This window comes from Schistocerca americana, chromosome 10, assembly GCF_021461395.2.
Source record: "Schistocerca americana isolate TAMUIC-IGC-003095 chromosome 10, iqSchAmer2.1, whole genome shotgun sequence".
NCBI lineage: Eukaryota > Metazoa > Arthropoda > Insecta > Orthoptera > Acrididae > Schistocerca > Schistocerca americana.
Window position 1 is genome coordinate 193,680,628 of NC_060128.1, and position 25,201 is coordinate 193,705,828.

Consider the following 25,201-nt stretch of genomic DNA (forward strand, 5'->3'; position numbering starts at 1 on the left):
ACTTATACGTTTGTGACTATTACAGCACCATCTATCACAAAGCGAAAAACGTGGTCCAACTAAAACATTCATATTTCTTTACGTACTACACGAATATGTAATAAAACGTGGGGGTTCCTATTTAAAAAAACGCAGTTGATATCTGTTTGACCTATAGCAGCAATGTCTAACAGGCCCACCATAGCGCCATCTGGTTTCCGCCTTCAAGCTAGACGAGTTTCGTTCTTTGTAGTTTTTTCGTTTGATGCTTATTTCGTCAGATATTTGGCCCGGTCACTATCAATGGACCACCCTGTATACACGTTTAAAGCAGGCTGTAGTTTTCGTAAGAAGACTCAAATGAATGAAGACACTTGTTATCAACGACAAATAGCACGCTCTACTTATAGGTCCACTTTCATAACGGGTATACTATTCGAAGAAAAGCCGAAGGTGATCAAAATTGGTTAAAATTATGCCATTAACTGCATCTGTTAATATTACATTATTAAACCCCCTAAAACATACACGAACAATTAAAATACTGCCGGTACTGAGGATGAGATAAATTGTAGTGCAATTATTTAGCCTTATGTACTGTACAAAAGCAAAAATACGTAAGACGTTTCTAGTGATGCTTGTAATGAGATACGTTCCTTTTCCTTGTATCTTCTGCCTTCGGTAGCAAAAATTACAGCCAAACACGATGTATTGATCGTTATGTCAAAGCTTTAAAGGTATCGTAGTTACTCGTACATCAATTTTTTCGCATAAACGAGTGTTTAATCAGTAAATAGGCAGCTGTTTACACGTCCTTTGCGCTCGCCGCCGTATTACTATTCTAAACGGCTGGCGTCAGTGACACCAGCGATACTGTACACACTATACAGCATTGCCAGTCAGTCCAGTAACGTGTGTCCGTGGTGTACGCTACCCCGTGCTCTGCGTTGGCTGGTGGCACTCGGCGCCCCACACCCTCCGTCGCGGCGCTCGGGGTCGCAGCACAAAGCGGAAGCGTCCTAGTGTTTATTATATACTTCTTAAGCCAGGCAGTTGTTAGTTTTATTGACTGATATCACTCTAGCATTTGTAGACATAGAGAAAGCTTTTGACGATGTTGACTGGAATACTCTCTTTCAAATAGGTGGCAGGGGTAAAATACAGGGAGCGAAAGGCTATTTACAATTTGTACAGAAACCAGATGGCAGTTATAAGAGTCGAGGGACATGAAAGGGAAGCAGAGGTTGGGAAGGGAGTGAGACAGGGTTGCAGCCTCTCCCCGATGCTATTCAATATGTATATTAAGCAAGCAGTAAAGGAAACAATAGTTCGGAGTAGGTATTAAAATCCATGGAGAAGAAATAAAAACTTTGAGGTTTACCGATGGCACTGTAGTTCTGTCAGAGACAGCAAAGGACTTTGAAGAGCAGTTGAACGGAGTGGACAATGTCTTGAAAGCAGGGTATAAGATGAACATCAACAAAAGCAAAACGAGGATAAGGGAATGTAGTCGAATTAAGTCGGGTGATGCTGAGGGAATTAGATTAGGAAATGAGACTCTTAAAGTAGTAAAGGAGTTTTGCTATTTGGGGAGCAAAATAACTGATGATGGTCGAAGTAAAGAGGACATAAAATGTAGACTGGCAATGGGAAGGAAAGTGTTTGTGAAGAAGAGAAATTTGTTAACATCGAGTGTAGATTTAAGTGTCAGGAAGTCAGAATGCTGAAGATTAGATGGGTAGATCACATAACTAATGAGGAGGTATTGAATAGGATTGGGGCACAACTTGGGGCACAACTTGGCTAGAAGAAGGGATGGGTTGGTAGGGCATATTCTGAGGCAACAAGGGATCACGAATTTAGTATTCGAGGGCAACATGGAGGGTAAAAATCATAGAGGGAGACCAAGAGATGAATACACCAAGCAGATTCAGAGGGATGTAGGTTGCAGTAGGTACTGGGAGATGAAGAATCTTGCACAGGATAGAGTAGCATGGAGAGCTGCATCAAACCAGTCTCAGGACTGAAGACCACAACAACATCACTCTGGCATCGACTTTTGTTTTACCGCCCGTACCTGTTTTCTAAAATTGTTTTTTTGATTTCTCATGTGTACTACTGTGTCTCTAAAATATTGTTATCTTCGGTCTCTTGTTTATCACACCTAATGATGGGCATGTAATCCCCCGAACCCAGTCGTTGTCTAAGTACTGAAAAATAAAAAAAAGAAACTTACAACTGAAGCGGTATTTTCGACCTTTAGAAGCAGAAGAGATATGTTTCACAAAAGCGAAGATGGACAAGTGCTCCAAGCTCTTATGGTACGCATTTAAGAGCCTTTTCTGCTTCAAATGATGGTTCCTGTCATATCCCTGAATATTGACCGTTTTTCCTGGAACAGCTTGTACGTGTTGTGTATATATATCTGTATCACTTATTACTGATCTTTCGCTCAGTTAGCTGTGAGAGTGCAGATGAATAAGTCGGGAAATAAAACAGTCCGTGGTTATGACCAATGGTCAATAAACAAGTGTTGCATAATTAATTAAGAAAACAAATCGCTCGAATGAATATGTGGACTATCTGAGTATTATTTCTACAAACATATTTAATAAAAATCGAAACCTGTCAGAAGACGACTGTATAAAGTAACTGAAATACGAATAATTATCATAGCAGTTGCGCGGTTCATGATAGAACACAAAGTGCCCGTTACAAACGTTTCACTGAGGCAGCCGTGTTTCATCCTCAGGATCTGCGGGCCCTCGGCCGTGACGTACGCCTACCTGGGCGAGTTCCACGCCTACAAGACGCGCACCCAGAGCATGGTCTACGCCTGCATCTTCATCGCTTTCGCCATCATAGCGCAGCCGGGTGAGTTCTCTCAGCCACTCCCCTAAGATCCTTCAGCCTCTTGTAATCATCGTTGCTAAGGTGTGGGAGTGTTTCAGTGAGTGTTTCTTTTACAATCTAATCGTTCCGCAGACGAAACAAAGGCACATCCTAGTTATGCAGGGGATCTCAAATTGATCCCACATTTCTGGATTTCCAGTAGGCTTTCGACGCCGTTGCTCACAAACGGCTTCTAATTAGGAGTCTGGCCACCAAGAGCTGTTGCAGGACGATTGATTCACGGATCCAGTTTCTTGGCTCCTTCCGTGTATAGCGATTTTACGACTATGACGAGTGGAGCCTGAAGATGCCGAAACTTGTAGCACATAGAAGTTCATAAAATAAAATGAACTTCTACAAATCATACGGCTTTTGGTAAATTACTGCATCAAGAAGTTCATGCCAGCCGTCGTCCGACGATCCATAATGGATCAATGAAGATATTTAAAATGGTTTTATCATTCTGAGGTTGTGGGTCCACATATGAAGAAAACAATGGAAAATGCCATGGTGCGGGGTTCACCATGGGTGGAAGATATTTCTGAAGCTGTGGGAAGTTCCTCTGCACCAGATCAGTCTAAGCCCCTACCAGTTCTTCCTGGCCACTGGGACTGAGTCCAGTTCCATTACAGTGAGTCCTGGCCACAGCCCACCACTGTCTACCATCTCTCGCCTGGTTGGTCACTCAGCAGCCTTTGATGGAGAATCTTTCTGCAGCTGTGGGAAATTCCTCTGCACCAGATCAGTCTAAGCCCCTACCAGTTCTTCCTGGCAACTGGGACTGAGTCCGGTTCCATTACAGTGAGTCCTGGCCACAGCCCACCACTGTCTACCATCTCTCGCCTGGTTGGTCACTCAGCAGTCTTTGATGGAGAATCTTTCTGCAGCTGTGGGAAATTCCTCTGCACCAGATCAGTCTAAGCCGCTATCAGTTCTTCCTGGACACTTGGACTGAGTCCAGTTCCATTACAGCGAGATCTGGCCACAGCCCGCCACTGTGCGCCCTGTTGCAGGCCTCGCCTGGCTGGTGATCCCGCAGCCGTGGGAGGTGCCGCTGGGGGGCATCGTGCTGCGCTCGTGGCGGGTCTTCCTGATCCTGGGCGCCGTGCCCAGCGCCGCCACCTTCCTGGGGCTGTACTTCCTGCTGCCCGAGAGCCCCAAGTTCCTGCTGGCCGTGGGCAGGCACGACGAGGCGCTCGGCGTCCTGCGCAGGATGTTCGCCGCCAACAGCGGGCTGCCCCCTGACAAGTACCCGGTAAGTGGGGCTGCCGGCGGTGGGTGCACTGCGAGGTACAGGGCTCTAGAGGAGCGGGCCGTACACAGGCTAGAGGGCCAAAGTGCTCAGCCTCGCCGCCCACTCGGCCCACCGCCGCCGTCTGCGTGCGAGGAGGAGGAGCAGGGGAAATCTGCGAAAATGGCAGTGCAGTAGCACTGCGTACTACTTGATCTTACGTGCTGACTGTGCAGGTTAGCGAGAATAACACGTGCCTTTAAGATGTAGTTACACCTTAATGGCATGTGCAGCTCTTGTTTATCTGCTCTGGGCTGCCTTATGGGTAGACGGAAGGCAAGTGTGCTTCAAAATATTTGAACTGGGTGGTCTTTCCTGCGTGAAACAGTTTTTGTTTTATACACAGTACTGGCCATTAAAATTGCTACACCAAGAAGAACTGCAGATCATAAACGGGTATTCATTGGACAAATATATTATACCAGAACTGACATGTGATTACATTTTTACACAGTTTGGGTGCATAGAGCCTGAGAAATCAGTACCCAGAACAACCACCTCTGGCCTTGATAACGGCATTGATACGCCTGGACATTCAGTCAAACAGAGCTTGGATGGCGTATACAGGTACAGCTGCCCATGCAGCTTCAACACGATACCACACTTCATCAAGAGTAGCGACTGGCTTATTGTGACGACCCAGTTGCTCGGCCAGCATTGACCAGACAGTTTCAATTGGTGAGAGATCTGGAGAATGTGCTGGCCAGGGCAGCAGTCGAACGTTTTTTGTATCCAGAAAGGCCTGTACAGGAACTGCAACATGCGGTCGTGCATTATCCTGCTGAAATGTAGTGTTTCGCAAGGATCGAATGAAGGATACAGCCACGGGTCGTAACACATCTGAAATGTACCGTCCACTGTTCAAAGTGCCGTCAGTGGGAACAAGAGGTGACCGAGACGTGTAACCAATGGCACCCCATACCATCACGCCGAGTGATACGCCAGTATGGCGATGACGGATACACGCTCCCAATCATATCTTTTATAGCGCAGTGTGTGAGCTGCGTTTCTAGCTGCTGAGTACTTTCTGTTCTAAATTGACGAAGTTGGCTCTAAGCACTATGGGACTTAACATCTGAGGTCATCAGTCCCTTAGAACTTAGAACTACTTAAACCTAACTAACCTAAGGACATAACACACATCCATGCCCAAGGCAGGATTCGAACCTGCGACCATAGCATCTGTTCTAAATGGTTTATGAAAATATCGGCTATTACGCCATATGTGTATGAATTACTAGAATACGTGTCTGTTCTTTCAGACATGTCCGAAAGAACAGCCATCACGCATTCATGTAATTGATTTACCTGGACTGCGATTGTACCGATTAATAACAGTTTTTCTCTGAGGTGGTGCCATGAGACAATTAGTGCTGAATTGTCTCTGACTTGTAGCAGCGGATTTGGATTCATGAATCCGTAAACAATACTGCGCGCTCTCTGCACTATTATACGGCTCCGTGATGACTGTTGGAATAACTCAATGGCTCATGCCACCCAGCGGGAACGTGGGGAACTAGGGGAACTACCAGTGTTACGCGGTAAATACAAAAAAAAAAAAAGAACTCGAACATACACCGCGTTCAGTGCTACATCAAACATTTCTGTAAATTATTTGTCCTTTTCACAATTAAAGGCAATTTTTGTACAACTAATTTATAAATACCTGTACAACGTTTTTAAATCGGATTAAAAAATATACAGTAATTACATCTCCGTAAAGATTCCTAACCCCATACAAACACTCCTGAAAATTTGTTGTTGTGAATTTTTAATAGGTATGAAAGTACTTGCAAAATTTAAAACGGGAAGCATAGGGCATATGTAATAACGTGAACTTTTGATGTGTCATTTAGGAAGTGATGTAATAATAAGGAGGTGAACTAGTCGTCACAAATCAGTTATGTACCACATGCCCCGAACGCTTTCGTTTTAAGCCTTACAAGTATTTTCATAACTATTAAAAATTCACAATGACAAATATTCGGGAATATCTGTATGGGCTTAGGATTCTGTATGCGACTAAGAGAAACTATTTTATACTATCTAGTCCGATAAACGTAGTATATTCAAAATTCATTTTTATTAAATAATTATTTTCTTTTTTTTTATTCTTGTGTGGTGAAATTTTTCGGTCAATTTTTAACAGTTTTACTGTATTACAACAGAGACACGTGGTAAATTTCATGTTTATTTCAGTTTCTCTTCACTTCCCTCAACCAATATGTTGCCTCCTCCTAGATATGTAACGCGAAAAGACCGTGGAAGTAAAAGTTAGAGAGAGGTTCTGACTCACACGGGGGCTTATCAGCAGATGTTCGTAATGCAAACCTTCGCGGTTGAAACAGGAAAACGGTGAAATGGCAGTGGTAAAAGTACCCTCCGCCACATACCAGACACCCAACCGATTTAATATTGCATTGTAATCTAGTCCTGAGCTATGATTGAAATTTCAAGTCTCTACCTCATCGGCGAGTTAGTTAAAAATAAACTAGTTGACCTGTGCGAATAATTCACACTCCGACCCAATTATATAGTATTATGGTATGAGACCAAGACGCTGCTGTGTCCGATTGTATTTTTGTTACAATGGACCTATTTCGACGTAATTGCCATCGTCACGTTATCAGTGGAAATACATATTAGGTACTGTCCTAATTAGTCATCGATAGGTAACATAGCAGTGGAGAAATAAATAAACGGAAGTATTTGTTAATTAAGGATACTATGTTTTGAATAGTAGTAACAAATATTAGACACACTGTTAGAAAATGGATATCATTATAGACAATACACTTAATGGTAGAACATATGAGAAGCGGATATTATATTTGTCAGCTTCATTTTATTTCTTAAAAGTTTTTTACTTACAAAATTTCTTTGAAATGAATTTTAGCACTTAGAATGTGATCATCGATTAGTTTTCGGCTGCGTGTGTCTTGAGCACAAACATAAATATTTGTGGATGTGCAAACTCGTGAAAAGGCGTTGTATAACTGTCCATGTGAAGGAACAGGTTGTGGTAAATACAATCTTGCCTTTGAAACGTTTCACCTCATGCTTTATTAACGGCCATAGTGAAGGCTAGTTCTATTAGACTTATTGTCCTGTCATCTGGAAAGTCATGGCTGGATGGGTAGGTGTGAGGTTAATGCGAATTATGAACACCATCTTATCGGAGCCGGTGAATTTAACGGTGACGATGGACCGCCTAAGTAAGTTACCGTTAATCTTATGCCTTAAATTTATCCCAAACCTGCGTTAGGATTTCAAATTAACGTAATAATAGTCTTTTTCTCAAAAAGAAATTAATAAGCTCAGAAACCAGAAGGCTTTAAAGAGTTCAAAAATTCTAGTGGGTACACAGGAAAGTTGTTTATTTCTTCAAGCTGGGCAGAATCAGAAGTGAGGTAAATCTTTTCTCCTCCAGGTAACAAAGTGGGAATGACATATGCAATTAAATGTTGAACAGCCATCATTTTTTGGACATAGAATCGCCGTTGAACAGAATTGCGAAACATTTTGTCCATTGATTTCTGTGGCGTTGAACATGACTGTAATAGAACCATTGTAATTACAATAACATTGTTTAGGAGTGAAGACTTAAATTATAAAAATAAGTATGTAGACTAATAGTACTGAGGTTAGGAGTTGTGTAACGCTATGTTGCAAACGCTGTAAAGCAATGGCGAATTAAAAGTTAACTAAATGAAGTTGTAAATTAAGCTATAAAAGTAAACGGTACTTTCCTGTGATGATGAACGTTGATATAATTCAGTTCGCTATCTTTAAAGGAAGTAAAGAACTACAATCGCTGCTGTGCGTAATAGTGAAATTAGATATTCAACAGATGGCGTCTTATAAATTCTTTACAGTGACGGGTATAACTGAAATCGTGTGATAGAATACACTTGCGTAAAGAATCTAAACAACTGCAACAGCTGTCGTATGTGTTACTTAAACAGATTGACAATAGATGTCACCTTCTAAATTGGCATTATAAAAATGTCAACATAAAGGTTTTTAACGAAGACAATAACTTTAAACTAACTGCTCATTTTTCATCATTACTGCTGAACGGAATGTTGAAAATGATGTTTCAATCATTAATTTTGATTAAGAAATACTGGAGATATGAGTTATCTAAAGAAAAAAGGAAAGAAAATAATAGAGCTGAGAAGTACTTCTTTTGTAAATACAACCCCCCTTTCTTGCTGCAAATTAACTTATTTTTGCCAAACTCGTTTCGCCTATTTCTTCCTCTACGGCATCTTCAGCGGGATCTATAATGATACAGTTTTGTTATCTTCAGATTATCAAACAGTTCACGTGGCGTTTTTTATGTAAATAAGTAATTAGTTACAGTTTTCTGTGATCTGCGTTTCCTTTCATCTGGTCTGGAAGTCGCATGACCCCTTTATTTCCCAAACAAAAGCACAATTTTGTATTTCGAACTTTTTCACACTGTTCACCATGTTTCTCCTTCTTTTTAGTGGTGTAGTATTATTCTTTTGGCACTGGACATAGCTGTTTGTTCCAACACTGTGCTTTTAATAACGTAAATATTATAACTCTATTTGTGTTTCCCCGTCTTTGGTTTGTTTGCCTGCATGTTGACAACCTAACGAAGTATATGTTCATAACCAACTTCTATCATGATGTTTATATCTGTGTATGTGTGTGCATGTGTTTTTATTTAGTTGTGTGTGGGTCGGGGGGGGGGGGGGGGCTGTGACTTCTTTTTTGTACCGTATGGTGGGAGAGGGGGTTGGTGGTTTGTGTTGTAACTGCGAGCAGGACGGTCACGGGGTAGCACTGACGGAAGGCGCGGCGGGACACGCCGAGAGGCCCGCGAACAACAACACAAGAGGGCGGACACCACCAACGTAGGACGGCACGAATACGACAAGACCGAACAACAGAGTCACGAGGAAACAAACACGTACACGAACCAGGAAGAAAGCAGTCTAGCGCAAGCGAGGTGTAAACCGACGTAAGCGAGATTAGACTGACTGGATGAGCTTTTTTTTCCTTCATTGAATTTCAATTCTCCCTGAAGGGGGGAGGGCTGGCAGCAGCTTAATATGCTGCTCTACAGCCTACAGACCTTTTTAAAAACTTAAGAAGAAAAGAAACAAGAAAAACAGGCGATAAAAGGAGACTTAAATTGTAAAACGGCGGAAAATTGTGGAAAGTTAAAAAAATAAAGCAAAAGGGTTGGCAATGTTAATAAAAGACACAGGAATCAGGCAAGTAACATAGTAGACACACAATTAAAAAAAACATGGCAATAGTCTGGTTTCTGTTCGCAAGAGATAAAAAAATCACACCCAGCCACAGTATGATGGCCGTTCGCAACCCTTCCCAAAAGGCACACAACACGGAACATTCACTGTAAAACACTGCACGAAAATGTCGGCACAAAGATGACACTCCCTAGCCAAGGGCAGTGGGTGGGGGGGACCTGGGTGAGGGCGAAAACAAGGAGGGAGGAGAGGAAAAAACGAAAGGGGGGGGGAACCAAAGGAGGGAGAGGACTCATAAGGGGGAGAGGAGCAGGGCAGACGCGAGAGGGAATGGGAAAAGGCAGAGGAGGGAAATGCAAAATGACTCGGGGGAGAGAAGGGGGGCAGAGAGAGGGTAGGTGGAGAAAAAAGAGGAAGAGGAGGAGAGGGAGCCCGGGAAAAGGACAGAGGAAACGAGGGGGAGTGATGATCAGAGTTGATAGGAGGCATAAATGGAAGGAGAGAGGGCATCATCCGGGAGGGGGAGTTGATGGAAGCCACCTTGGGAAAGGAGATGAAGGTTGTAGAGATGGAGGGTAGGGTGGACACAACAGTGAAGACGTGGCAGGGGGTGGGGACGGCAGAGGAGAGGAGCAACCAAGGGGTGAGGGGGATCAAGGCGGCGGGAATTGTAGAGTATGTGGATATGTTCAAGGAATAGGAGCAGATGGAGGAAAGGAATGAGGTCATAGAGGATCCGTGTGGGGGACGGGAGGCGTATACGGAAGGTGAGGCGGAGTGCATGGCGCTCAAGGATCTGGAGGGACATAGAATTTGGGGGGGGGGGGGGGGGAGGGGCAGGTATCCTGGCAGGACTGGCATAACAGAGGATGGGACGGATTAAGGATTTGTAGTTGTGGAGGATGGTAGAGGGGTGCAACCCCATGTCCGGCCAGAGAGGAGTTTTGGAGTCAGAGGCGGTTGTGGGCTCTGGATTGGATGGAGCGGAGATGAAGGATCCAGGTGAGGTGACAATCAATGGTGCGGCCAAGGTAGGTGAGGGTGGGGGTGAAGCGGACAGGACGGGCGCAGGCGGTAAGGGAGAAATCCAGGAGCCACTGGTTACAACAAGCGGCAAAAAGGTCAAGGTGGTTCTGGAGAAGGCGTTGGGACCGTTGGAGAGTTGGAGCGAGGACGAGGAATGCGGTGTCATCGGCATATTGCAAGAGATGTACTGGAGGGGGGTTGGGGCATATCGGCCGTGTACAGGAGACTGGATGAGTGAGTGGCCAGCGCTTAAGTACGCTGTCGGGGGCGCCGCTATTGGCCGCTGTGACCACGTGTTCCACTGTGGCGCCCCCACACTAAAAGCGGGCCAGGAGGCGCACGCCGCCACAGCTTACGGTGCAGCGACCTCTATGCGTCTTCAACGTCCATGACGTCTGGCGCGGATTCAAATTCCGCGGCGCGCGGTACCAGAGTTTGAGTTGTAGAGTGTTGAATATGAATGTAATAGCTGCTAGAGTCTGGTTGAAAGCTTTGGTGACAGCTGATTTGAGTTTTGATTTCGGTGTTCTGTGGAGGGGTTCGTGGATAAGATATTATTATATTCTGTGACATTAGAAGGAAACGCAGATCACAGCAAACTGTGAGCAGTTACTCATTTACATAGAAAATCCGGACGTGAACTGTTTGATAATCTAAAAATAGTACAACTGTATCGTTATAGATCCCACTGAACATGCGTTAGAGCAAGAAAAAGACAAGAAAATAAACTGATTTGCAACAAGAAAAGACGGTTATATTAAAAAAAAAAGAAAACAAAGAAAAACAAGTATTCTGTTCTTGCTGCGGAGTAAGGCCACGCAAACAAGCTGAGAAGCAATATGCGGGGTGGTCCATTGATCGTGACCGGGCCAAATATCTCACGAAATAAGCGTCAAACGAAAAAACTACAAGGAACGAAACTTCTCTAGCTTGAAGGCGGAAACCAGATGGCGCTATGGTTGGACCGCTAGATGGCGCTGCCATAGGTCAAACGAAACGGATATCAACTGCGTTTTTTTAAATAGGAACCCCCATTTTTATTACATATTCGTGTAGTACGTAAAGATATATGAATGTTTTAGTTGGACCACCACTTATTTCGCTTTATGATAGATGGCGCTGTAATAGTCACAAACATATGCCTCACACTTTTAGACGAACAGTTGGTAACAGGTAGGTTTTTTAAATTAAAATACAGAACGTAGGTACGTTTGGACATTTTATTTCGGTTGTTCCAATGTGATACATGTACCTTTGTGAACTTACCATTTTTGAGGACGCGTGCTGTTACAGAGTGATTACCTGTAATACCACATTAATGCAATAAATGCTCAAAATGATGCCCGTCAATCTCAATGCATTTGGCAATGCGTGTAACGACATTCCTCTCAACAGCGAGTAGTTCGTCTTCCGTAATGTTCGCACATGCATTGACAATGCGCTGACGAATGTTGTCAGGCGTTGTCGGTGGATCACGATAGCAAATATCCTTCAGCCTTCCCCACAGGAATAAATCCGGCGACGTCAGATCCAGTGAACGTCGGGTCATAGTATGGTGCTTCGACGACCAATCCACCTGTCATGAAATATGCTATTCAATACCGCTTCAACCGCACCCGAACTATGTGCCGGACGTCCATCGTGTTGGAAGTACATCGCCACTCTGTCATGCACTGAAATATCTTGTAGTAACATCGGTAGAACATTACGTAGGAAATCAGCATACATTGCACCATTTAGATTGCCATCGATAAAATGGGGGCCAATTATCCTTCCTCCCACAATGCCCCACCATGCCAAGATCGGTGATGTTCCACTTGTTGCAGCCATCGTGGATATTCCGTTGCCCAATAGTGCATATTATGCCGGTTTACGTTACCGCTGTTGTTGAATGACGCTTCGTCGCTAAATAGAACACGTGCAAAAAATCTGTCATCGTCCCGTAATTTCTCTTGTGCCCAGTGACAGAACTGTGCACGACGTTCAAAGTCGTCGTCATGCAATTCCTGGTGCAAAGAAATATCATACGGGTGCAATCGATGTTGATGTAGCATTCTCAACACCGACGTTATTGAGGTTCCCGATTCTCGCGCAATTTGTCTACTACTGATGCGCGGATTAGCCGCGACAGCAGCTAAAACAACTACTTGGGCATCATCATTTGTTGCAGGTCGTGGTTGACGTTTCAAATGTGGCTGAACACTTCCTGTTTCCATAAATAGCGTAACTATCCGGCGAACAGTCCGGACACTTGGATGATGTCGTCCAGGATACCGAGCAGCATACATAGTACACACCCGTTGGGCATTTTGATCGCAATAGTCATACATCAACACGATATCGACTTTTTCCGCGATTGGTAAACGGTCCACTTTAACACGGCTATCGTGTCACGAAGCAAATACCGTTCGCACTGGTGGAATGTCACGCAATACCACGCACTTATACGTTTGTGACTATTAAAGCGCCATCTATCACAAAGCGAAAAAAGTGGTCCAACTGTTGTTGTTGTTGTTGTGGTCTTCAGTCCAGAGACTGGTTTGATGCAGCTGTGCATGCTACTCTATCCTGTGCAAGCTTCTTCATCTCCCAGCACCTACTGCAACCTACATCCTTCTGAATCTGCTTAGTGTATTCATCTCTTGGTCTCCCTCTGCAACTTTTATCCTACACGCTGCCCTCCAGTACTAAATTGGTGATCCCTTGATGCCTCAGAAGATGTCCTACCCACCGATCGTTTCTTCTAGTCAAGTTGTGCCACAAACTCCTCCCCAATTCTATTCAATACCTCCTCATTAGTTATGTGATCTACCCATCTAATCTTCAGCATTCTTCTGTAGCACCACATTTCGAAAGCTTCTATTCTCTTCTTGTCTAAACTGTTTATCGTCCACGTTTCACTTCCATACATGGCTACACTCCATTCAAATACTTTCAGAAACGACTTCCTGATACTTAAATCTATACACTATGTTAACAAATTTCTCTTCTTCAGAAACGCTTTCCTTGCCATTGCCAGTCTGCATTTAATATCCTCTCTACTTCAACCATGACTAGTTATTTTGCTCCCCAAATGGCAAAACTCCTTTACTACTTTAAGTGTCTCATTTCCTAATCTAATTCCCTCAGCATCATCCGATTCAATTCGATTACATTGCATCGTCCTTTTGTTGATGTTCGTCTTATGTCCTCCTTTCAAGACATTGTCCATTCCACTCAACTGATCTTCCAGGTGCTTTGCTGTCTCTGACAGAATTACAATGTCATCGGCGAACCTCAAAGTTTTTATTACTTCTCCGTGGATTTTAATACCTACTCCGAATTTTTCTTTTGTTTGCTTTACTGCTTGCTCAATACACAGATTGAATAAGATCGGGGAGAAGCTACAACGTGTCTCACTCCGTTTCCAACCACTGCTTCCCTTTCATGTCCCTCGACTCTTATAACTAAAACATTCATGTACTACACCAATGGGGTTCCTATTTAAAAAACGCAGTTGATATCCGTTTGACCTACGGCAGTGTCACCTAGCGGGCCAATCATAGCGCCATCTGGTTTCCCCCTTCAAGCTAGACGAGTTTCGTTCTTTGTAGTTTTTTCGTTTGATGCTTATTTCGTGAAATATTTGACCCGGTCACTATCAATGGACCACGCTGTATATGATCGTGATTTGTATGGAATAGACAGACAGACAAGGAAGCGACCTAAAAAAGACGTGGTGCGATGTGGTCGAGTGAAGGGTCACCTCTCTGCCTGGTGTGCTCAGGTGAGGGCGCTCGAGGTGGACCCGACGTCATCGCCATCGTCAGCGGGCGTCGACGCCAAGTCCCCGCTGGCCGTCGCCCGCCACATGTGGAGGCAGACCGCGCCGCTGTTCCGGCCGCCCTACCTGCTCTACACGCTGCTCGCATGCGTCATACAGTTCGGCCTCTACGCCAGGTACACCCCCCTCTGTCTTACCATACATGATGGCTGTTTCCAGAGGAATCCTGCCACGCACAACCCACTGTCTTGGCAGTGACAAGTGCCATCGTGGTAGTCACCAGTGCTGAGCGAGGTGGGTCGACTGTAATTTGTGCTTTTTCAAGCTACGAGATGCTACCTGATGGTACGTTGCACCAACCTTGCCCAAAAGCGAGATAAGTATGATCATTCCTTTACTGAAATGCGCAAGTAAAAAAAAAATATATATATATATATGGGCTTCGATAAACATGTCTAGCGAGCTGTATACTAATGTAGTATATCTGTTAGTCATTGGTAATAAAAATAATTCAAATGAGCTAATACTTACATAATACTATATTCATCTTTACTGTTCATCTCAGTTGAAAAGATGCTCTCTATCGAGGGAGTACAACGGATTTCATTTACATGAGGCGACAGAACACGCTGACTCGCAATTTACACCTCCTGACAGTTACAAGGCCCCGGGAGTAGACAAAATTCCATTAGAACTACTGATAGCCTTGGGAGAGCCAGCCCTGACAAAACTCTATCATCTGGTGAGAAAGATGTATGAGACAGGCGAAATACCCTCAGACTTCAAGAAGAATATAATAATTCCAATCCCGAAAAAAATCAGGTGTTGACAGCTGTGAAAATTACCGTAACTATCAGTTTAATAAGCCACGGCTGCAAAATACTAACACGACTTCTTGACAGACGAATGGAAAAACAGGTAGAAGCTGACCTCGGGGAAGATCAGTTTGGGTTACGTGGAAATGTTGCAACACGTGAGGCAATACTGACACTACGACTTATCTTAGAAGCTAGATTAAGGAAAGGCAAACCTACTTTTCTAGCATTTTTTGACTTAGAGAAAGCTTTTGACAATGTTGACTGGAATGCTCTCTTTCAAATTCTGAAGGTGGCAAGGTTAAAATACAGGGAGCGAAAGGCTATTTACAATTTGTACAGAAACCAGATGGCAGTTACGAGAGTCGAGGGGTATGAAAGGGAAGGGTTGGTTGGGAGGGGAGTGAGACAGGGTTGTAGCGTATCCCCGATGTTATTCAATCTCTATATTGAGCAAGCAGTAAAGGAAACAAAAGAAAAATTCGGAGTAGGAATTAAAATCCATGGAGAAGAAATAAAAACTTTGAGGTTCGCCGATGACATTGTAATTCTGTCAGCAAAGGACCTGGAAGATCAGTTGAACGGAATGGACAGTGTCTTGAAAGGAGGATATAAGATGAACATCAACAAAAGCAGAACGAGGATAATGGAATGTAGGCGAGTTAACTTGGGTGATGCTGAGGGAATTAGATTAGGAAATGAGACAGTTAAAGTAGTAAATGAGTTTTGCCATTTGGGGAGCAAAATAACTAATGATGGTTGAAGTAGAGAGGATATTAAATGTAGACTGGCAATGGCAAGGAAAGCGTTTCTGAAGAAGAGAAATTTGTTAACATCGAATATAGATTTAAGTGTCAGGAAGTCGTTTCTGAAAGTATTTGTATGGAGCGTAGCCTTGTGTGGAAGTGAAACGTGGACGATCAACAGTTTAGACAAGAATAGAAGCTTTCGAAATGTGGTGCTACAGAAGAATGCTGAAGATTAGATGGGTAGATCACATAACTAATGAGGAAGTATTGAATAGGATGGGGAGAAGAGAAGTTTGTGTCACAACTTGACTAGAAGAAGGGATCGTTCGGTAGCACATGTTCTGAGGCATCAAGGGATCACCAATTTAGTATTGGAGGGCAGCGTGTAGGGTAAAAGTTGCAGAGGGAGAACAAGAGATGAATACACTAAGCAGATTCAGAAGGATGTAGGTTGCAGTAGGTACTGGGAGATGAAGAACCTTGCACAGGATAGAGTAGCATGCAGAGCTGCATCAAACGAGTCTTTGGACTGAACACCAGAACAACAACAACAACAACAATAACGACACTTACTAAGGATCAGAGACATTACTGCGCAATCATAGGGAATGATGGACGACATGAAACATGGTACATAAGTAATAGAGATTGAATCGTATATTTATAACTAAAAACGGTACAGATTTTACCACAAGGGATAGCGGGAAAACTTACATAAATAACGTTACGGGAAAACTTACATAAATAACGTTCATGTGTGATACAGGTCTGACCGCCTGCATAAAGGTCGATATAGTATTCTCGATACGGAATATGGCCTCGACGGGAACAGCACATTTTGCACCTGTTATTCGTACTGGCCACTAAACTGTTGATAAGTCCTTCGGAGATTTTGTCCTACTTCTCTCAAGACGATCTTCAGTTCTTGCACGATTCTGTTAGGAAATGTTTGTTGAGAAGCACATCTGCCAAGAGCACCTCAGGCGTGGGAGAATGCCGGCCATTCCATACTTTGATACCTTGACTTTCTGTTGTGTCCTATACGTCAGCGGTCCTCTGTGGGCAGGCGTTGTCGCCCATAAACAGAAAGTCGGAACCTAAGGAAGCCCTAAACAGACGGAAATGGTACACAACGATTTGTCTGCTACATCCGTCTGCTGTAACGGCATCTCGCGCAAAGATATGCAGTGGTGTCAGGCCACTGAGTGTAATGCCTGCTCACGCCATAACGCCCAGATGTTCGTGTACATTCTGTGGCCTCTACCGTGATCTCCTCTCTCTGCACACTAAATGGTGGCCAGAAACACTTGCCACAGTGAAGCGGGATTCGTCGGAGAACGTCACACTGGACCACTGTTGCAGACCTCACCCGACATGCCCTCTGCACCAACGAACTCTTTCTCAATCGTGGCGTGGTCGAAGTGGGATACATTTAATAGGCTTCCGAGCATAAAAACCAGCATGATTTAATCGCTGCGAAATGGTTCTGGCAGAGACACGTGTACCGGTAGTGGTTGCCAGGTCTGCAGCGACCTGCCTTGGAGTGAGATGCGTATTCCCATCCACCACTAGGGCTACGTATCGGTTCTCTTTCGCATAGCATTTTCACACTGAGCGGCCTTTCTTAATCGCGACAAGACACTCCTGGGCGCACCTGTTACTGTGTCCACATGAGTGACACTTTTACCGGCTTCGAGCCGTCCAACTGCACCCAAATGATATCTTGCAGTCGTGTTTCCGTACCCCACGGAATGTCGCATTAACCGGCTACACAACGAGCTTCGTCAGACATCATACTGCATGAACTGTCTAATGCATACACAGCGTTAGATTTCCGTTTGTTATCATTGATCGGGTGCTGTAGCGATTGTCGGTTGTTCCATAGCAATTGAGGTTTTCCCTAGCAAGCATCAGTTGTTCCTTAGCAGTTGTCAAACTGTGTAGATTTACTACTCTCATGTCGTGTTAGCGGTTAGCTGCTTGTTCATCACATAAATCAACTTCCAAAATGATAAAAGTCACAACAGACTATCACATTGAAACTTCCTGGCATATCAAAACTGTGTGCCGGACCGAGACTCGAACTCCGGACCAATGTCTTTCGCCGGCAAGTGCTCTACCAACTTTTTTTTTTTTTTTTTTTTGTGATCTCATTTTGTTCGATATTGTTCATTGAAGTTGGCCGAGGCGGACGTCCGATGACACCCATTTAGATTTTTCGTTGAGCCATTCACTCAGTTTTTTGTTACAGACGGTAGCTAACCCTCTGACCGAACACGCTGAGCTACCACCAGCTGAGCTACCCAAGCACGACTCACCCCCCGTCCTCACAGCTTTACTTCTGCCAGTACCTCGTCTCCTACCTTCCGAGTTCGAGTCTCGGTCCGGCACACAGTTTTAATCTGCCAGGAAGTTTCATGTTAGGGCACACTCCGCTGCAGAGTGAAAATCTCATTCTGGAGACTTATCACATTATCAAAACACTTCACATTTTTCCACTAAACAGTATTTAACAGTCACATCATGATACTCTCGGAATGGAGCAAAAGCACTTGAGCAAAAACGTGCTATTTCGCGAGTATTTTCAGAGAACAGAATACTTACAAAGTACTTGCAATGATGCAGATGCAGGCTATGATATTTTCTTTGAGAAAAACTACATAGAACTACATTCTGGCACTTTTTTGACTGCTATTTATAACATCTGTGTGCCCGCCTCCATTGCCACACAAATTATTATGTCAACATCAAGTTTTCATATGAATGAAAATTTAGAGAAAATTGTAAGCTGTATGAGTAGACAAATCCAAGAATCAAAATAGTTGTAACAGATACCTTAAACAACCATGAATAGAAATTGAAGTTTCAGGAACATGATTGCCGGCCGTTGTGGCCTTGCGGTTCTAGGCGATTCAGTCTGGAACTGCGTGACCGCTACGGTCGCAGATTCGTATCCTGCCTCGGGCATGGATGTGTGTGATGTCCTTAGGTTAGTTCGGTTTAAGTAGTTCTAAGTTCTAGGGGACTGATGACCTCAGATGTTAGGTCCCATACTGCTTAGAGCCATTTGAACCAGGAACATGACATATGTAAAATATTCTGACTTCGTACCATATCTACGTCTACATATGCGTCTACGTGATTACTCTGCTGTTCACAATAAAGTGCCTGGCAGAGGGTTCAATGAACCACCTTCAAGCTGTATCTCTACCGTTCCACTCTCGAATGGCGCGAGCCCTGATTTCTCTTATTTTATCGTGATGATCACTTCTCCCTATGTAAGTGGGTGCCAGCAGAATGGTTTCACAATCGGAGGAGAAAACTGGTGATTGAAATTTCATAAGAAGATCCTGTCGCAACGAAAAACGCCTATGTGTTAATGGTTGCCACTCCAATTCACGTATCATGTCTGCGGCACATCTCCCCTATTTCACGATAAAAAAACGAGCCGCCCTTCTCTGTACTTTATCGATGTCATCCGTCAGTACCACCTGATGCGGACCCCACACCGCACAGCAGTACTCCAGAATGGGGCGGACAAGCGTGGTGTAAGCAGTCTCTTTGGTAGACCTGTCGCACCTTCTAAGTGTTCTGCCAATGAATCGCAGTCTTTGGTTGGCTTTACCCACAACATTATCTATGTGATAGATCCAATTTAGGTTATTTGTAATTGTAATACCTAAGTATTTAGTTGAATTTTACAGCCTTCAGATTTGTGTCACTTATTGTGTAATCGAAATTTAGCGGATTTCTTTTAGTATTCATGTGAATAACTTCACACTTTTCCTTATTCAGGGTCAATTGTCACTTTTCGCACCATACAGATATCTTACCTAAATCATTTTGAAATTCGTTTTGGCCATCTGATGACTTTAAAAGACGGTAAATGGCAGCATCATCTGCAAACATTCTAAGACGGCTATTGAGATTGTCTCCTATGCCGTTAATATAGATCAGGAACAATAGAGGGCCTATAACACTTCCTTGGGGAACGTCGGGTATTGCTTCTGTTTCACTCGATGACTTTACGTCCATTACTACGAATTGTGACCTTTCTGGCAGGAAATCACGAATCTAGTCGCACAACTGAGGCGATATTCCATAGGCACACAGTTTGGTTAGAAGATGTTTATGGGGAATGGTGTCGAAAGCCTTCTGGAAATCTAAAAATATGGAATCAATTTGACGTCCCCTGTCGACAGTACTCATTAATTCATGAGTATAAAGAGCTAGTTGTGTTTCACAAGAACGATGTTTTCTGAATCCGTGTCAATAAATCGTTTTCATCGAGGTACTTGTTTTTTGTGAAGGACACCACTTTCTGACAATAGAAAGATGACTATTTATCCAATGAATAATACGTTACAGTCTGGTGCAGCTTAAATAAAATTTTAATATCTTTAAGCACACGTATTTGTTATTACTTAAATGACATCAGTGACGGCAAATTACGTTATTTTCGGTTACTATTTCTCGTCGAAATTAGGTTTGTACCTACCTTTTTTCTGTTTTATAGTGATATGGTGAAAGTGTTTTTGAGATCTTATGTATAGGAGCTGTAACTTGAGGAAAAGTTCTCGTCATTTATAAACGAATTAGGAAATATGTAGTAGTTGAAAATGCTCCAGGGTATCTCGAATTTCCACTAAAACCACGTGCTGAATATTGTAAAACTGAGATGACATCAAACATTTCACAGGCAAAAGTGGTTCGAACGATCCATTTTGTCTAATTGACACGAATCGTCGTTTTCTACAAGGCAGAACTGTCGAAAACCCCCAGTATTGGTTTGAACACCACAACAGTTTACAAGGCATGCTGGCACTGGCAAAGCCCTCACCTTCAAAAATGGTTCAAATGGCTCTGAGCACTATGGGACTCAACTGCTGTGGTCATCAGTCCCCTAGAACTTAGAACTACTTAAACCTAACTAACCTAAGGACATCACACACATCCATGCCCGAGGCAGGATTCGAACCTGCGACCGTAGCAGCCGCACAGTTCCGGACTGCGCGCCTAGAACCGCGAGACCACCGCGGCCGGCCCCTCACCTTCCTCCGACCTTGAACTGACCTACCCGACAAATCACAGCGGGCTCTGCAGGTTAACATGGGTATTTATTTATTTACCTTTAGCTATATGTGCGACCCGTGGATCAGGCTTGCTACAGTGTGCCAGAAGTCAGCCTTGAAAACTACAGTGCGCGTTCTCAGCCAAAAATACGACTGTATGCTGATTTCTTAAGTTTTATTTCTTACAGGCATACAGTGATTTATGCATACCGTAACTATGTTTAATGCCCCTCTCCTTCTCTCAAAGAAACACGAAAGTTCTTCTATGGGTGGGAAGAATTGTCAAGCTGATGCGATTTCAGCTTACATTTGAAGTTAATTTTACTGTATATTAGATTCTTTATATCACTAGCTAGGTGGCCACACTAAGGCTTGATGATGCGTAATGTAAATCATTCCTCTTTCTAGTGCTACAGCAGCGCGGGATTAGCCGAGCAATCTAGGGCGCTCCAGTCATGGACTGTGCGGCTGGTCCCGGCGGAGGTTCGAGTCCTCCCTCGGGCATGGGTGTGTGTGATTGTCCTTAGGATAGTTTAGGTTAAGTAGTGTGTAAGCTTCGGGACTGATAACCTTAGCAGTTAAGTCCCATAAGATTTCACACACATTTTTTTTCTAGTGCTAGATCTATGACTGTTACTGTTTTCAAACTGTGATTAATGAATGAGTAAATTAATGTGATACTGCCCAACTGTTTAAAACACTATCTACGAGAGGTTGTAAAAGCCCTCTTACCTACTCCTTTGAAGTAGCGTTCAGTCAACTTTTGCTGCAATCGGACAAGTGAAAGGGGTTCGTTACATCAGATACGCAGGCAGCTGTTAAAGTGAATCATGGTGTTCAAACCAGTTTGCACACTACGTGCTATATGTGCAGGGAACAGAATTTATCGATGACAAAATTCTCTCGGGCTTCCAGCCGCGTTAGAGCGATCTGAATTGCTCAACCTTTCGGCCGAGTGCTGCTCGGCCATTTGCAAGTTGTCACTGTCGAATGACTGCTGCTGCCGTCCCTTAAGTGACGTCACTAGTGCTCGCTGTAAGATAATGTTCTCGTTGCTTAGCTGCAGACCGCCGTCTTCATTGAGGGTATTGTGAAACTTTTATCTCGAGCACTTCTTTTATTACCCTATCCCAGAATCCATTAGCCCGTGTAAATAACAGATGTCTCGCCAAAGGCAATACGGCGTCCGTTTTCTAGAGCATGTTCGGCCACGGCCGATTTCTCAGGATACCGTAGGCGGAAATATTTCTCGTGTTGTACACAGCGCCAATCTGTCGGACAAATAGCTATCCACACCTACACGTTATTTTATCTACTCCTGGCGTTTTAAGACCTACATCGTCTTTCACAGGCCTCGTTACTTGTCGAACTCTAGCTGGGGCCCTGAAGACTGAATCGATTTTATACTTATATGGATATGGTGTCTGTTCTTTCGGACATGTCCGAAAGAACAGACACCATTGATGACCTGCAGCCGTCTAGAACGAAATTAGTGCTATATATTTATATCTTCAGCTGCTGACGGGCGTTAGTATATATCAACGGGGGCAGGTGAAAATGTATGCTCCGACCAAGACTCGAACCCGGGATCTCCTGCTTACATGGCAGACGCTCTATCCATCTGAGCGACGCAGGGCACAGAGGATAGTGCGACTGCATGGACTATCTCGCCCTCGCCTCCCGTGAGACCCACATTCTCACCTTATATGTCCACACACTACATTCATAGTGTCCCTACCCTACACACTCATTACTCGTGGAAGACATACTCACATGTCTGAAAGAACAGACACCGTATCCGTATAAGTATATAGTTCTGGCAATACCGGCCATGACCTTCTTCTCCCGTGCGGATGCACCCATATTACCTGAACTCTTGCGGGACTTGATAAGAATGTCTTCCACGAGTAATGAGTGTGTTGGGTAGCGGCACTACGAACTTAGTGTGTGGACATATTAGGTGAGAATGTGGGTCTCGCGGGGGGCGAGCGCGAGATAGTCCCTGCAGTCGCACTTCCCTCTGTGCCCTGCGTCGCTCAGATGGACGCCGGCACGGTAACTCAGCGTGTTCGGTCAGAGGGTTAGCTGCCCTCTGTAATAAAAAAAAACTGAGTTAATGGAACAACGGCGAACTGAAATGGGTGTCTTGCCACGTCCGCCCCGAGCAGATACAACGAACAAAATGACAAAATGAGATATTTTTTTTTTTTAAAAAAAGGATGGATAGAGCGTCTGTCAGGTGAGCAGGAGATCTCTGGTTCGAGTCCTGGTCGGCGTATAAATTTTCACCTGTCCCCATTGATATATATCAATGCCCGTCAGCAGCTGAAGGTATTAATATATAATTCTAATTTCGAATCGATTTTATGTCTTTTTTAGGAGCCGACTAATCTTTCCTGTGAGTGAGGTACAGAACGGAAAAAACACTTCTTCTTCTTCGGGGGTCTTCTGCTTGCGTTTCTTCGCCAACATGGCTTGCGAAATCTGGCGGTTGTTGTTGCTGTTTTTCTTTTATATTTTTCGTAACTGGCTCAGTCAGTTCTGAAGCTACCACCGTCTGAAACGGCTTCTGCTTGAAGCATCAGGGTCCTCAAAATAGAAGTTTTCTGCCAAGTGTGGTGTTAGCGAGTAGCATGTAGGTATCGGTCGGTGTGGGTGGGTTTCTGGTAAACACTGTGGAAAGGCACCCAATGTCTTTGCGGCGATTGAGGACGTCAAGGATAGGCAAGGCACCGTCTGTCTCCACCTCTGTCATGAAGTTGGTGTTGATGTGGTCCAAGAATTCTCCCAGCTCCCCATGTCCGCGAGACCAGACAACGATCTTGTCGTCGACGTAACAATAAAAGCTACTAGGCTTTGGAGGAGCTGTTTCCAGGACGAGGCATCTTGCCGAAGAAATGTAAGCAGAAGGTTCCGAGGAGGATACGTAACAGCTTGCGTTATTGCCGTTCTGTGCCTCAGTAATAGGAAAGATTAGCCGGCTCCTGAAGAGGCGTAAAATTGTTTCGATATTCAGGGCCTCAGCGAAAATTGGACAATTAACGGGGTCCGTGAAAGACGAAGTAGGTCTCAGAACGCAAGGAGTGTACAAAATACTGTGTGGGTGTGGACAGTTTTGTGGCGGACAGACTATGTGTACTATTGAACGGTGTCGTGTCGAACACGGGTTTACATCTACAGCACCCTTATGTAAATCAGCGGTAGCAGACAGTGCTCTAGGAAACGGCATTCGCCAAGACATCTGCTATTACACAGACTAACAGTATCTGGGACAGCGCCACAAAAGAAGTTATCGAGATGAAAATTTGTGAGAGCACACTCAATAAAGACGGCGGTTTGCAGCTAAGCGCGGCTTGGGACCCACCATCGGAAGGTTACAGTGGGCGTGAAGAGCACAAAGCAAACATTACCTTATATGACGCTGGAACGAGCACCAGTGACGTCACAGAAGGCAGTGTGGCTAAGAACGGACGGCAGCGGCAATCATTCGACAGTCACCAGTGCAGCAGTCGGCCAACAGCTTGTGGATTTCAAACCACATGATGTGGCTGGAAGCCCGACAGAATTTTATCAGTATATATCACCGCGAAACTATGCATTGAGCCTCTCTGACTCCAACATCGGTCATTCCCCTTAGCAACATAAGTGAGTCCCTTTCAACTATTTCATGCCCAAACATTTAAGCTATTTATTTACTTTTCTCAGAATTTCACAGGCGGGTGAGGAAGCATACAGACTATTCAGATTGCTTCAAGAATAAGTGTATGGCAGACAACATTAGAGCTTCCTGTTTGCTTGTTGAGATGGGCTTCAGGTAGGGAGGAGACAGTCATAAATGGGATGACTTGCCGGTGCACAACCGACGCACACATTTACAGTGTCACTGATCTGCTTGCAGCTCCAACGGCTTCCTGATCTGGCTGCCGGAGCTGCTGAACCGCGTGGGCCAGTACCGCGACCTCTACCCAGACCAGACCGCCACTGTGTGTGACGTCATCGCCGTCATGGCCGACCAGGCGGCGTCTCCCGTGTTGTTGGGACCCTCAGAGCCCGGGCACTACAGGTGACCACGCCAAGCATTCGCCAAAACTGTATCACGCTAAGGCATCCACAATTTATACGTATACATAAGTACACTGACGGGGAAAATATCGCGAGACCAAAAAATAATTAACGCAGAGCAATGAAATTTCCGGAATACATTTGTTTGGCTAAAGTATTTAAGTGATTAACACTGCAGGATCACAGTTTAACGTAACCGCGAGCTAAGCTATTGGAGTATGAAATGCTGGTACATTAATAACCGATGTAACCGCCAGACTGCTGAATGCAAGAAAGCAAACGTACATGCATTGTGTTGTACAGTGC

The 25,201-nt window shown here is 44.2% G+C and overlaps 1 protein-coding gene across 1 annotated transcript in view; it reads left to right on the top strand.

The window, feature by feature from the left end:
• LOC124552481 (synaptic vesicle glycoprotein 2A-like) overlaps positions 1-25,201 on the top strand; it is a 150,949-nt gene that overhangs the window by 89,131 nt on the left and 36,617 nt on the right. The window contains exons 5-8 of the mRNA XM_047126762.1: positions 2,732-2,853; positions 3,885-4,126; positions 14,201-14,373; positions 24,732-24,896. Of these exons, the coding sequence (XP_046982718.1) occupies positions 2,732-2,853; positions 3,885-4,126; positions 14,201-14,373; positions 24,732-24,896 (702 nt within the window). The remainder of the gene's footprint in view (positions 1-2,731; positions 2,854-3,884; positions 4,127-14,200; positions 14,374-24,731; positions 24,897-25,201) is intronic.